This window comes from Carica papaya, chromosome 9 (genome assembly GCF_054855325.1).
Source record: "Carica papaya isolate Zhongbai chromosome 9, ASM5485532v1, whole genome shotgun sequence".
In the NCBI taxonomy this organism is placed as follows: Eukaryota; Viridiplantae; Streptophyta; class Magnoliopsida; order Brassicales; family Caricaceae; genus Carica; species Carica papaya.
Window position 1 is genome coordinate 17271836 of NC_142317.1, and position 15555 is coordinate 17287390.

Sequence of the window (15555 nt, forward strand, 5' to 3'; positions counted from 1 at the left end):
CACAATTCACAAAGCCATGCCATTTTTTCACATAAAAACATTTTAAAATTATATGTACTTATAGATATCTTTATTCATACAAACACAAAAAGGGTTAATATATTTTATAAAATAATTAAAATAGAAAGAAAATATTTTTTATAGAACATTAAAAATAGTTTCTTTATATTTCTTAACATTTTATTGTTTTCATAATTATTTTTTTATAATTAATTAATTTATATATTTTTATAACAACCAATTTAATTAATATTTTTTTCTTTTTACGTAAATTCTGAATTACATTAAATCTATTCTCGTTATAAGAGTATAAATTTTAATTTAAATTGTGCATTCCAGATCTTTTTATTAAAATTTTATCTTTATGATTTTTACGTGACTTATAACTCGAATAATGAAATATATAAATTTTTATTTTAAAAATGTATATTTATGTAAATAATATATAAATTTAAAAGATATTTCATAAATCTAAAATTAAAAGATATTCATGTTGTTGCTACTACCAACTTTTTCTGTGATTATAACTCCTCACTGGTTTTTTTTAGTCTTTCTAAGTTTTTTTTTTCTTTTTCTGATATTTAGAGAGAGAGAGAGAGAAGAAGAAGAAGAAGAAGATGAAGAGGAACAGTTAGTATTATATTGAGATTTTTTGATAATGGAGGAGATGCTTTTGGTTTTGGCGAACAGGAAATGGATTTGTTGTGTTCTGCTGCTGCAAATAAAAGCATAAAGTGAAGTGGGGTTGAGGAGAAATGATAAGCTGGATTCAACACCATCATCCAACTTTTCGATCCGTGATATGAACCGTTCATTATCTCAACTCTCAGATTAGATTAGCGGATATTTATTTATTGCATATTTATAGATATTAGTCATAAATGTATGATCTTGTAAGATACCAAAGTATAAGTTTGGGGTCGCACATATAGTAACAAATTACATAATATGGCAATGTCTTCATTGCATTTTAGTCTGTGGTTCATGGGTATGTAAATTTGAAGTTCAAGCCCTGCTCTGCAAATAATGAATTTAGCCAGAGCAGCTAATATATTGTTATATAGCTGGGTTTCTTTATTGATCTTCCACAAAAGATACCATCCATTAATCGAAACAAGGCTTTTCTAAATCACAAGTTTTCTCAAAACGACTGGAGAAAATATACGTTGAAATAAATGTATAATTTTATTAACTATTCACAACTGGTTCGATATTGATGAAGCAGATTCCATAATCATCTACATTGTTAGCTTCAATCTCAATCTAAATCATCATGTATAAATTGAGAATTGCTGTGTTATAATCACATGTTGTGAATGTCCAAATCTATAGCTATTTCTACTGATTAACAGCTCTCTACAACATTCCAGCCAAAACAATGGATCAATTCTCAAAGCTACATTACTATGAAGATAATGATATTCACTTGGATGCAAAAATTGCTTCTAGGTCTTTGTACAACCCTCTGGGTTTCGGTTTAAAGTCTGCAGATGTACTTACAGGTGAGTTCCCACTTCTCTTCATTCCCCAGAACCCGCTCCACCTAGTGCGACTACTTGAAGGAATATCATTTGAAGATCCACTTCCATCTTTGCTAAAGCTGGCCTTTGCAAGTTCCCTTAGTTGTTTAGTCCATGGCTTATCCGTAGTGCCTGAGCTTCGACTACCAGAACTCCTGTTCCTATCAGTGGAAGAACTTGTCTCCCTAGTTTCTTGATTTTCAGTTTGATTCACCATAAATTGGCTTTCAAAATGTTTCGTAAATTTCTTTGGGATGAAAATCAAGAGAAACCCAATTGAAGCCATCTTCACACCCATTAAGATAGAGTTGTCATTGGGGCCTAGCCCTTTTGTCTGCTTATATAAAGCATACCATTCATTAATCATTTGAGCAAGAAAACAAACTAAGAATAGTAAGATCATGAATACTCCAACTTTAGACTCACTCCCAGCTGAAAATTCCTTCTTTAAGAGAACCAAACAAGTTGCAAATAAGCCTACTTCGCAAGAAACAGAAATGATCTCTACCAACTGAACTTTTTTCTTGATAAAAGGCTTCTTAAGAACAAGGAAGAAGAGCTGAAAGGAGGTAATGCACAACATAAATACTGTTGGAGTTCTTGATGACCAGTTATCCAAGTAGGCACCGGCTATAATGCCCAGAGAAACTCGTTTCACAGTTTCAAGAAGAGTATAGTAAATTCTAAGGATTCCAAACAGCTTCTGGATAAATGGAGCTTCTGCATCTTCTGTTTCATCATCTGATGCAATGATACGATCACTTTGCTTACGGGGATTGCTCCCAGAAATCTGTGAGAGCATGTATTTTGGTGGTCCCCTTAGGTCTTCAAACAGAGGGCCTAACATGGTTAGATAAATTGAGTTTGGTTGGTTTTTCCATGTCCATTGACCTCTCTTACCAGGACCTAACGTTACTCGGATGATTTCCTGATACCACTGAAATCTCTGACCTTCTTGATGGACTTCCTTATACTGTAATAGCTTTCCAAAAGTGATGCCGATTGAGAGAAACAAAAGCATTGCCAGAAGGAGAAATGCCACAGAACCCAAGAGCAGAGCTCCAACTACAGTCCCTAATGTTTCTCCTCCTTTAGCCATGAAAAGCAATATCTTCTCAGTTGTGTAACTCCCCAAAATAAAAATAATATTGGAGCTACATATGAAAAATTCTCATCATGCAGTTTACAGAATAAGGGATTTTAAAAGCAATGAATGTGCAAAAGGAGTTTCAATTGGTTTCCAAGGCCAAGGTAGGAGCATCACAATTTTGGAATAGTAAGGAAAATAATTCGATAGGTAAGTAGCTTTATTAAGCAACCTATCATATAAAGATGTAACACCATATTTTCCAGATTTAGAGAAGATAATTTTACAAAATATTGCAGCTTTCTTTATAAAAGATTTAGAACATAATTTTGATCTGTAAAAAACATTTTATAAACATCAAATGCTGAAGAGATCAAGATTTCAATATGAGGGTGTCATGTTCATCCTCTTTCGAGGATTCAGATTGTTTCTCAGAGATAGATAATAGCCAACAATAGTTTGGAACCAATAACATGAATATTTTCTCAATTGTAGCCTAAGATAATACTACCAGAGCAATTGTTTGCACACTGCAATTCAAGAAAAATAATTATTTGTTAAAGCAAAGTTAGTCCATGATTCAGCATTATATGAGTTATATGAAGTGAAAAGTTAGATACTTGTACCTCTAATCAGAGCAGCGGAAGCTTCACAGATGCATGGAAGTGCAAGAATCGTAAGAAATATCCCAAATCTTGGGAATATCAGTGCTCCATAAACCCTCTGCTTTCGAGGACTTCTGTTCCGGAATTTGATACAGAGTAACAGTAAAGCATGGAGCAGTAGTAAAGTGCCACCAATCACAGCTAACCAGAACATACTTCTGTTAAAATCTCTCCACCTACAAGACATAAAAACAGCAAGACAGTATATTAACAACCAGATAAAAACCTATTGATGTTTGCAAAGTATATACTACTGTTTTTTACTCTCCTCCAATATAATCTCTTCCAAAAATGCTTTCTGATCAGTAATGAAATTTGAAAAAGAATATGTCAGAAAATGGAAAAAGAGGTCTTCTTAAGGAGCTCACCCACTTGAATGTCTCAGATCCAAAATATATTCTGCCTCTGGTTTATCCTGCGTCTGCCAATAGATAACACGATCTATCATCTAAAATAGGTCATGCAGAAGAAGAAAGAAAAGGGACATCCAGAGGAAGATATTTGACCTCAAAAAATGACATGTATTCCATTGGAGTTAATGGCAATCCATACACTGGATCAGCCTTTCTCAAATTCTCTTCTTCAGGTTGTATGCTTTGGAAAATTCCAAATTCATGAATTTTGGAACTGTAGGGATGTTGGCCCGCAGGAGGGCTTGAGCCTATCATGACTGATTGAGTATTCCCACTTTCCCATGGGAGATTAAAGTAGGGAATACTCCAGCGTAAGCACCTCGCAAACTCATAGAACTCAACTGGCAATGTTACTGATAGCCATCTAGATAATGCAAAAACCTGAATGTGGCTTGCGTATCTCTGTACAACAGAAAACGTGTCATATTATTAATTTTGCGTTGACCTTAAGGTAGTTTAAGAGGTCATGACTCATAGATTTAGGATTATACAAAAAGATTCCTTGCAGGAAATGACGTCAGGGAAGAAGTTGGTCTTGAAAATGCACTTGCAGACTGAAGGCTTGAGGTTGAAACAGTGATCAGACCGGCATAAAAAGAGGTTGTCAAGAAAGCAGCAGTCACAAAGGAAGAAGTCACAGAAGATATTAAAGGTACAGAATCTGCATTTATTTTCCATAAGCTACATGAGGAAGTTACTGAAAGGAAATTCCATTAACTGCATAGAGTTAAGTCAACTAACAAAAAGAAGAGGAGAAATGCCTTACAGTGCCTCACTCGTAGAATATTAGATGGTAGATTTTTGTTTCCAGCAACATCCCCAGTTACGTTTTCAGGAACACTAACAGAAACAATATCATCATCTGCTTGTATCTCTACCATATATATGCTCCTACTTAATTCGTGGAAACTGCTTCCAGGGAAAAAGGAAATAAATCAGCATATGAACTGAATCCTCTCGATAACTAGGATCGAGCAAAAAAGAAGCAATTTAGTGTACGATCTTCTGATTTGTGAATCGCACATTTCAGATTGATCTATGTATGTCTATTTTTTGAACATGCAAGCAGTCTCGGTAATGAGAAAGTACTTGCCTTTGCAGGTGCCCGCCTGAAATTGCCACAAACGAGGAGTTAAATCCAAATACGGGTTTCATAAACTTTATGGAGATTGGTATATAATGTTCTTTTGTCCTCATGTTAGCTGTTGTGCTTAATCTCACCACAGGTCTCTCGGAATCTGAAGATCAAGCCTATATCCATGTCAGCAGGAAACAACCATATCTAAACTGCTTTAACAGACTGTGAGGAATCATCTTCTTTCTAAGCCCACATCATTAAGGAAAGTACTTTATACTATGGAGAACACACTAAATAAATGTAATTTATACCATATAGGAAAGTAACTGGCGCAACTGGAGAAACAGCGGTCCCTTGTCTGCTTATTATAGACTTTGAATCAAAGGTTACTCTGATTATAGCAACGCTTCCCATCCCTGAAACCTGAAGAAAAGCATGCAGATGTTAGACATATTAATAAATATTGAAATGCATTTAAGGACACTTCAGAGTAACCACTAACCAAATATCCGAATCTTCTATTCCCAAGCTTTTGACTGTTGATGGGAAGAAGAGTCCCTTGACTTATGTTGATTGATTTGAGAATATCTGCGGATGAGTTTAGAACAGGTTCTGAGAAATACAGGTAGACCTTCAAGTTTTCATTTTCATTAGTTGCCTGCACAACTCTAGTTTGATTGTTTAGTAGGAGTAATTTTTCTGGAACACGGGTCCTCAAGTCAACAAACACATTTCTTCTATCTGAAAAATGCAATCACCAAGAAATTAGTCAATGAAAATTATGATAATATAAAAAGGATGAGTTAAGCTCACGCAGCTGCAAACAGGTTATTGAGTTCTAAGTGCAGTTGTTAACTATATATGAAGGCGAACCCTATCGATGGAGAAATGAACTTCACTTAAATGTCTAGTGATTAATTACAGAACTCACCAAATCGCACGTAGAAACTTGAATTCTCTGTTCTTTTAAATATGTTGCCAGCTCTGTCAGTACAAAAATTCTTATCCATCACCAATATCACTCGCCCGTACTGAACAGTTGATGATAATGCCAGAAGAAGGGAATATCTCAGGTTTGATTGCAAAGTGATGAGTGAAGACGGTATAACTTGGGCAGCACCATAGACTAGAAGCTGTCATGAGGTATTATACAAATTTTAAAGAATTTAATATAAAAAGCTGAGGACTTTTTACATGCATGTGTCAATAATTCTTGGCAAACAAGGCCCTTTGAGAGTCAAATCCAAGATTCTTTATCAATAATTCATAAAGTTACGAAAAAAGGCCATATTACATTTGCTCTACATTTCAAACAATGTTTCACTGGAGTTCTTTTTCTCCTTCGAAATCTGGTGAGAGCAACTCAAATATTCATATAATTTTTAAGTGCCCTGGATTTTATCCACAGGAAAAAATGTGCGCTAGAATTAATATTCTTTAATCATAGAAGATACATCAAGCAAAAGGAGTAAGAAAGTCACTTATCACAAAATAATAATAATGAATTATTATAATTAATCACATAGCAAAACAGTTATAAATTTGGCATATTTTGGCACCTACTCACGTTGCAGGCATTCAAAGATGAACATCTGAAACCTCCTCCACCAGTGCATGGTTCAGTAAAAGAAATATTTACAGAAACGTTTAGGGCATTCGTAAAAAGTGTTGATGCTGTTACATAAGCTGTAGGGGGTACAGTATCTGCAAAAAAAATGTAGAACTACAATCGATAAAGGATCATAGAGAAATTTGATACATAGAATGACTTATATAAGCCGGATAAACTACAGTCTCTAACAAGTCTAAAGTGAATTTTGTGTGTCCTATCCGAATTCAGAATATCCTACTTAATGAAAAATAAGCTATATTCCTGAATTTAACAGAAAAAGAGCTTCACCATATCTCCTAAGATTACATATTTAGAAGAATTTGAGACGGAAAGTCATGACAAAATGTGGAAAAGATAATAGAAGCTAGAGGAGAGAAAAAGGAAAAAGACAAGTTTCCTAACCAACAGTCCAGTTGTAGGTAGCACAGCCCACTCCAGACCCATTTGTGCAGACTTCAAATGTATGGTTTCCGTCCTGCAAATTGGAGTAAAAAGCCCTCTTACGTCCACAATCAGAAGCAGTGCCATCATCCAGCTGCATGCATGTTATTAATAATGGAAAAGACCATTAGAAAACTATATAGTAATTGCAACAGAGAGAACATTTTATTCTGTGATCTTCAATTGAAAAATATCAAACTTGTAATGAGATGAATCAACGAATCAGAATCATGAGGGATTCCATCAATTCTATAATTACCAATGAGGAACACAGAAAAACAAAATCCTATGAAGTAAGAAATCACTCAGAGTTCAAGGCTCAACCTTGTAAACAAATTAACCTATATCCTTTCCAATACGTCTTTGATTTCTATACCAGAATAGTGCTAAGTAAACTTTTTGATACGCCTATTACTAGCGGACAAAAGGGCTTATATAGATCACTCAAAACTAGAAAACCCAAAAAGAAAAGGCGAAAATCAACAACCAACTCACATTATCAAAGGAACTATGCAGGAAAGAAGCATATATATATATGAGCTTAGACATAAAGACAACAAAAGCTATGGATTTAGAACAAAGATTAGCCAACCTTGCAACTCATTCTACATCCTCTGCAAATGCCATCACCCCCCGCCAAAACTTGAAACACAAATGTGGCCGAGTTCCGATGCGAGAATGCACGAGGAGCCTTTAAGAACTTGACAGAGATATCAGAACCAGCACAATGAAATACTAAAAACAAAACCGAGAGGACCCAACAAAGGAGAATAGTGCATGAACTTCTGAGCAAACCCATTTCTGGATGAACCCAAAAGTTGAAGTCTTTAACTATAGAGGCTATGGCTTGTGATCAAAAAGGACGACATGAGAGGGTTCGTGTAGAAAGCATGAACCAAACTGAGAAACCCAATAGTGAAAAAATCAAAGTTATACAAAGAATAAGAAGAGATTAGAAGAAATTATAGAGGAAATGCAGGGTTTTTAGAGGAGGAGTAATGGATCTGATTGTTGAGGAAGCTTCAAGCTTGTCAGATTAAGGATAGCGTACATGAAACCGACAGTAATTGCCTCCTTTCAAAATTAAAAAAGAAAAAAAAATACTGACAATGCAGATAAGCCACAGAGGAGGGAGAGAGAGAGAGAGAGAGAGAGAGAGAGAGAGAGGAAATCCTCCTTTTTCTGCTATAAAGAAAATAAAGGAAGTTGCTTTGCCTGTGGCTAAATCATAAATGGAAGCCAATAAAAAAACCAGGAAAAAAAAATTAATTTTGAAAAGAAAAATGCAGAAAATTTGGCTCCTCATCTATTGTGATAAAGTATGATCAGAGTCTAGCCTCACATTGCCAAGCAGACACTAAAAAACAAGAATGACCCATTTTAGTGGGACTAATTCTGTGCAGATTCCAATAAAAATCATACGAATTTTGAATTAAAACCATAAAAAATAAGACATTATTATTGGCTCAATCAACTTTCCAGCAACTCTTCTTGTCTTTCAACTGCCTGTTAAACTACCTCACGATTGCATCTAAAGATTTTGAATTAGAATAACAAGTTTATTACTTGCATATAAGGTTTGAATAAGAAGATGTTTCTGAGATTAATGCATTAAAAATTAAAAAGTAAAAAAATTTTCTTCTTTTTCCACAGTAATTATCAAGTGGAAGTTGAACTCCAAGCTATTTAAGTAAGAAAGCTGGAGATTACCAACTAATAGATTAAATGCCCAACTGTACATTACTAATCTCCTCAGTAAGGAAGACTCATTCAATAGAAAGTTTCTCTAACTGTTAACTTCTACATTACTATTCTTCGGAGAGTGAGTGAGTGAGTGAGTGAGTGAGTGAGTGAGTGAGTGAGTGAGGAGAAAGAATATAAAGTATGAGTGATTATTATTGTTTAAAAGATCAAAAATTGTTAAGAAATAAAATCAATGGTTAATATTTTTGTTTTGATATATATATTAATTATTCAAATTAGAAAAAAAAAGGAAAAAATTACCACAAAAAAAATATTTTGCAAATTTGAATTTTCTTTATTAATATTAGGTATTTTTAATTAATATAATTTTTACTCTCATATTTTATACTTGTAAATAAGATATTATAATGTCAATATACATAAATTTACTATTTAGAAAGTCACTATATAAGAGAAAGCAATGCAAAAACTACGCTATAAAAGTCATATAAAATATCTGAATTTTGAAAAAATTAATAAGTGTACTCTAAAATTCAACTATCTAAAAACTAAAATTAGAAAAAAAAAAAAAAACTAAATTTTTTTACATATTCTAAATATCAATTGTATTCTTTGTAATGCATGATGTATGAAGATATCCATATTAATAGTGTAATACCCGGATCCAGAATTTGGATCGGGATTAATTTTAAACATTTAAATATATATAAAAAAATTATTTTAAATTAATTTATTTTAATTTTTATTGAATTTATGAAAAAAATAGGTTATGCATGAAATTGAAAATAATTTTGAAAAAAAACAGGTGAAAATTTAAGTTCGGATGGTATTTTTGAAAGAAAAATCAGAAACTGAGGGTTAGAACGCAATTAAGAAAAATTATGCCACATAAGACCGCTCAGTCAGCAGTATCGACGAATTGGAGCATGCTGCGTGGCAAGACACACTGACTCGGTGCCATGTTGGCGATCTGCGTGCCCCGCGATCGGACGATTCGGAAGCTTTACCACGTGCATGGACGGTCCGGATCTGTTCCCTCTTCAAACGTGATCGGACGATCGAAATTAAATGCGATGGACGGTTCATATTCATTTTCTCTTTAAACGCGATCGTGCGGTCAAGATCAAATCGCGATAAACAGTCCATATTCATTTTTTCTTTAAACGTGATCGGACGATCGAGATTAAATGCAATGAACGATCTAAATTTAAGCGAGATGGGTATAAATATCTTGCATCACACCAAACCCAAATCCTAGTCGCCAGTTTTCCACCAGAGAAAAAGAACTAGTTGTCAGAGAAGGGAGCCGACCGCCGCCCGCCGTCGCCCCGGAGCCACATCTGACCGTTAAAAAAAGTAAAAATTATCCTATCCGCTCAGAATTTGATTCTGAGCACCTCCATGGCCAAATTGGAGCAAAAAAAATGACATATGAGTTAGAAATCGCGGGCAAAGACCGGTGCCGTTGCCGCGGGCAAAACTCAAAAATCACCTCTGATGAGCCCCTTCCCGTTTCCCATTTCATGCGATTTTTCTACCATTATATTCACCGTCTGTTTTCTACAGGTTGACCCAAGAAAAATCCCAGCCACAAAAGTGAGCCGGTGGAGCTGTCACACTAGAAAATTTCGCTTCCGGTAAGTTTTTGTTTTTTGATTTTTTCGGCCAACCGAGGGCCCCTAATGTGTTTTCTCGCCGAAATTGGTATAAAACCGGCCGAAATTGGTGAAAACTGTTTGAAAACGGTCAGGCCAAGGCAAACCGCTGTCGCGGGCAACGGTGTTGTCGCCGGAGCACGGTGGTGCTGCCATGCTAGAATTTTAAAATTGATCGGAAAAGGTTTTTAACACTGATTTTGGATTTTTTGGGGTATTTTTAGGTGCGTGAAGTATATTTTAATTTTCATAGAAAAATTCAGGAAATCCGGGGACCGCCAGTAAGTGCAGTAGAAAGTTCGGTGTTTCGAACATTGATTCGGATAAGAATCTCTCATCTTATTCTCTGTTATAGAATTAAAGTTTAATAATCAATAATATGGTATTTTGTGTAAATTAAAAAACTTTTTCAATAATTACAGGTTATTAATGGAGCCGAAATTGGTTAGTTATTTATTTGCTCTATTTAACTAATTGTTGAATTTACAGCTTTAAATACATAATGATATACTAGAAATGGTTAATTGGTTCAATTTATATATATTGTCTGTCTTGCTTGATTTACGGTTGATTTGTGAAATTAAAAATTAATATGCAAACAAAAAATTATTTAGTCATGTGAATTAATGAATGGTAGCCTTACTGGATATCGTGGGAGATGGTGGACGGATCAGGTACATAGGGAACCCTACCGTGAACGTAACCTCATGCCAGATGGGATATCGATGAATGATATTTTTGGCGCTCATACAGGACGGGGTATGGAGACAACCCGATTCACCCTCATACTGGACGAGGTATTAAAGAATAGTATTTTTAGTGCTTACACCAGACGGGGTATGGGAACAACTTGATTCATCCTTATACAGGACGGGGTATTAAGGGATGGTATTTTTTGTGCTCATACTGGACAGAGTATGGGACGACCAATTTGTTGACAATGTTGGATATGGGTTCACGCATAGTGTGTAATACCCGGGTCCAAAATTTGGTTCGGGATTAATTTTAAAATTAAAATTAATATATAAAAATATAATTTTTAATTTTATAAATTTTTATTTAATGTAAAATTTCAAAAAAATAGGTGGAGAATAAAATTGAAAATAATTTTGAAAAAAGGCGTGAAAATTTGGGTTCGGGGGGGTGTTTTTGAAAGAAAAATTGAAAATAGGGGGTCAAAACGTAATTTAAGAAAAATGTACCACGTAGGACCACCTAGTCAGCAGTCCCGACGAACCGGAGCGCGCCGCGTGGCAGGACCGTAACTCAGTGCCATGCAGGAGGTCACACTAGCAATCTGTGTGCTCCCGATCGAACAGTCCGAATGTGTTCTCACGCGCGTGGACGGTATGGATCTGTTCCCTCCTCAGACGCGATCAGACAGCGATGATTAAACGCGATGAACAGTCCAGATTCGTTCCATCTTTAAACGCGATCGTACGGTTCAGATCAAATCGTGATAAATGGTCAAGATTCATTTTCTCTTTAAGTGCGATGAATGGCCCAGATTTAAGGAAGACATATATAAATATACCATTTCACATCGAACCCTAACCCTAGCTGCCAGCCCCTCGTCGGAGAAGAATAACCAGTTGTCAGAAAAGGAAGCCGACCACCGCCCCCTGCTGCGCCGGAGTCACATTCGATCCCCAAAAAAGGTAAAAATTCTCTCATTCGCTCGAAATTTGATTTTGAAGACCCCTATGGCCAAATTGGAGCAAAAGGATCAGCAGATGAGCCAGAAACTGCAGGTAAAGCCTGGCGACACCGTTGCAAAAAAAACCAAAAATCGCCTCTGATGAGCCCCTTCCCGATTTTCGTTTTGTACGATTTTTTCATCAATGTATTCACCATTCTGTCTTCTATAGGTTGACCCCAAAAAAATGCCTAACCGCGAAGGTGAGCTGGCGGAGCCGTCGCACTGAAAAATTCCATTGTTGGTAAGTTTTTATTTTTCGACTTTTCTCGGCCAACCGAGACCTCTTAATGTATTTTCTCACATGGATGAGTATAAAACTGATTAAAAACGACTAGTCTGAGGCAAACCGCCGCTGCAGGGGGTGGTGCTGTTGCCAAAGCATGGCGGTGCCGCCGTGCCAGAATTCTGAAATTAGCTGAAAAAGATTTTTAACAGTGATTTTAGATTTTTTGGAGTATTTTTAGGTACGTGAAATGTATTTTAATCTCTGTAAAGAAATTCAGGAAACTTGGGGACCGCTAGTAAGCGCAGTAGGAAGTTAGGTATTTCGGACACCGATTCGAGTAAGAAACCCTTACCTTATTCCCTATTATAGAATTGAAGTCTAATTATCAATAATAAGGTATTTTGCACAATTAAGAAAGTTTCAAGAATTAATTACAGATTACTAATGAAGCCAGAACCGGTTATTTATTATTGTTATCATGTTTAACCGATTGTTTGATTTTACAGCTTTAATGCATGATAATAACTAGAATTGGTAAAATGATTCAGTTATGTTTTTTTAATGCATGTATTGTTTGTCTTGCGTTAATTTACAGTTAAATCGTGAAACTAAAAATTAAATGTAAACGAAAATTTGATTGGTTAAGTGAATGAATGAATGATAGTCTTACTGGATATTCTAAAATATGGTAGACGGACCGAGTACATAGGGAACCCTACTGTGAACGTCGCCTTATACCGGATGGGGTATCGAGGATTGGTATTTTTGGCGCTCATACCGGACATGATATGAGGACGGTCCATTTCACCCTCATACCAGACGGGGTATGAGGACAGCCCATTTCACCCTCATACCTGACAGAGTATTGAGCAATAGTATTCTTGACGCTTATACCGGACGGGATATGGGGACGTCCAATTAGTTGATAATGTTGAATAATAGTTCACGCATAGTGAGACATCCTTATGAACCCCCATAGATACCAGTAGGCAAATAAAAAAAAAGTTATTATTCTTACTTACTTGAATATAAGATTATGATGTTGTTGAGTTATTGTCTCTATAGGTCGATTTTGAAAATCTCACTACGGTAAGTATATAATAAATAATTTTATTTATGATAAATGAATTTACTTAAATCAAGAACTTCATTAGTTATTTTTATGATTTATACCAACCTTCATTTCTATATCGGTGAATAGTGTGATATTCTTACTAGACTAGTGTAGTTCACCCTTTCATTAATCATTTCAGATCAAGAGGACCAAGATCCAGATCTCGATCAACAAGGGGGTTGTGAATAATTTACCACTCGGACTCCCTTCAAAGGCTAGTGAAGGTCGTCTTAGGATACTTAATTGTTTACATTTCATTTATTTCTTAATTTTTCGCTTGTTCTTTTAGAATGGTCATTCCCGTAGCCCTATTGGGTATTCTAAATTATTGTGTAAGGAATGTAAACCCTAAACTCTATTATTTTGCTTCTACATTTAATTGATGAATTTATTTCATTTTAACTTTCTGGCTATTACATGGTGGGACATCCCTATGGGCAATCAGAGATACTAGTAGGCAAATAAAAAGGAAAAGTTATTGCTCTTGCTCACTTGAATATGATGTTAAAATTTGATTTGAGTTATTATCTCTGTAGGTCAATTTTGAAAATCTCGCAATGCTAAATATATGTAATAAATAGTTTTCTTTATGATAAATGGATTCACTTAAATCAAGAGCTCCATTGGTTGTTTTTAGGATTTTTATAGACATTTAGTTTTTGTATCAGTGAGTAATGTGATATTCTTACTGGACTAGTGTATCTCACTCTTCATTAACTATTTCAGATCAAGAGGACCAAGATCCAGATCCCGATCAATAAGAGAGTTATGAATAGTTCACCATCCAAACTCCCTTTAAAAGCTAGTAAATGTTGTATTAGAATGTTCAACATATTGCATTTTATTTATCTCTTTGATTTTCATTTGTTTTTTTAGAAAGATTATTCTAGTAGCCCTATTGGGCATTCTAAATTTGTTGTGTAAAAAATGTAAACCCTAAACTCTATTATTTTGCTTCCGCATTCAATTGATGAATTTATTTCTATTTAAGTTCCAAGTCGTTATAAATCGTTTATAAAAGGAACTTGACAAAACTAAGATGACTCTTAAGCTTTCTTACACCTTGTTTGCATCATGGTAAATGATAGTAAATTAATATATGGTACTCCACAGGCGTGAGAAAATTATATTTATTTCAACTTCCAACCGGATGATATAGTAGCAAATGGTATCCGATTGATAAATTTGGGATGAATTGTAACAGTCTGGAACTTAAAAGAGAATAAAATCATAAATTGAATGCGGAAGCGAAATAATAGAGTTAGAGTTTACATTCTTCACACAATGATTTATAATACCCGATAGGGATACGAGAATGACCATTCTAAAAGAACAAACGAAAAATAAAAAAATAAATGAAAGATAAACAATTAAGTATCTAATGACGACCTTCACTAACCTTTGAAGGGAGTCCGAGTGGTTAACTATTCAATACCCCCTTGTTGATCGGGATCTGAATCTTGGTCCTTTTGATCTAAAATAGTTAACGAAAGGATGAAATACACTAGTTCAGTAATAATATCACACTATTCACCGACATAGAAATGAAAGTTGGTAAAAATTATAAAAATAACTAATGGAGCTCTTGATTTAAGTAAATTCATTTATCATAAATAAACACATTTATTACATACTTACGGTAGCAAGATTCCCAAAACCGACCCAAAGAGACTAACACAAATAACGTCATAATCTCATATTCGATTAGCTAGAACAACAACTTTCTCTTTTTATTTGCTTACTAGTATCTCTGAGGGTGCATAGGGATGTCCCACTACGCATGAACCTATAACAAAACTTGTCAACTAACTAGTCGTCCTCATACCCCGTCCGGTATAAGTGTCAAAAGTACCATCCTATATACATCGTCCGGTATAAGGGTGAATCGAGTCGTCCCCATATCTCATCCGTATGAGCGCCAAAAATATTTTTCATCGATACCCCATCTAGTATGAGGTAACGTTCACGGTAGTGTTCCCATACCTGGTCCGTCCACCATCTCCCAGGATATCTAGAAAGACAACTATTTCATTTATTTACTTGACCAAGCAATTTTTTGTTTACATTTAATTTTTTAGTTTCATAATTTAATTGTAAATCACACAAGACACGCAATACATGCATAAAAAATACACAACTGAATCATCTTACCAATTTCAGTGTACTATTATGCATTTAAAACTGTAAAATCAAACAATCAGCTAAAATAGGACAAACAGTAATAAATAACCAGTTCTGCATTCTTTAGTAACTTGTAATTAATTATCGAAAATTTCTACATTACACAATTGTATTATTGATAATTAGACTCTAATTTCATAATAGGGAATAAGGTGATGGA

At 34.9% G+C, this 15555-nt stretch overlaps 1 protein-coding gene across 3 annotated transcripts; it reads right to left on the minus strand.

Moving 5' to 3' along the window:
• Positions 1-1162: 1162 nt before the first annotated feature.
• Positions 1163-8013, minus strand: LOC148240136 (uncharacterized). 3 transcript variants are annotated; one of them, XM_088211965.1, is made up of 13 exons: positions 7409-8013; positions 6778-6910; positions 6331-6467; positions 5695-5896; positions 5266-5504; positions 5075-5186; positions 4779-4923; positions 4452-4594; positions 4177-4346; positions 3779-4087; positions 3641-3693; positions 3234-3448; positions 1163-2609 (listed from the first exon to the last, which is right to left on the minus strand). In XM_088211965.1, exons 1-13 carry the CDS (start codon positions 7613-7615, stop codon positions 1423-1425), a joined length of 3252 nt encoding a protein of 1083 aa, XP_088068091.1. In that variant the 5' UTR covers positions 7616-8013; the 3' UTR covers positions 1163-1422. The 3 variants fall into 3 exon arrangements, with proteins under 3 accessions (XP_088068091.1, XP_088068092.1, XP_088068093.1); XM_088211966.1 differs by lacking the exons at positions 6778-6910; positions 7409-8013 and having other exon boundaries at positions 6327-6467; XM_088211967.1 differs by lacking the exons at positions 6778-6910; positions 7409-8013 and having other exon boundaries at positions 6323-6462.
• Between the last annotated feature and the right edge of the window lie 7542 nt (positions 8014-15555).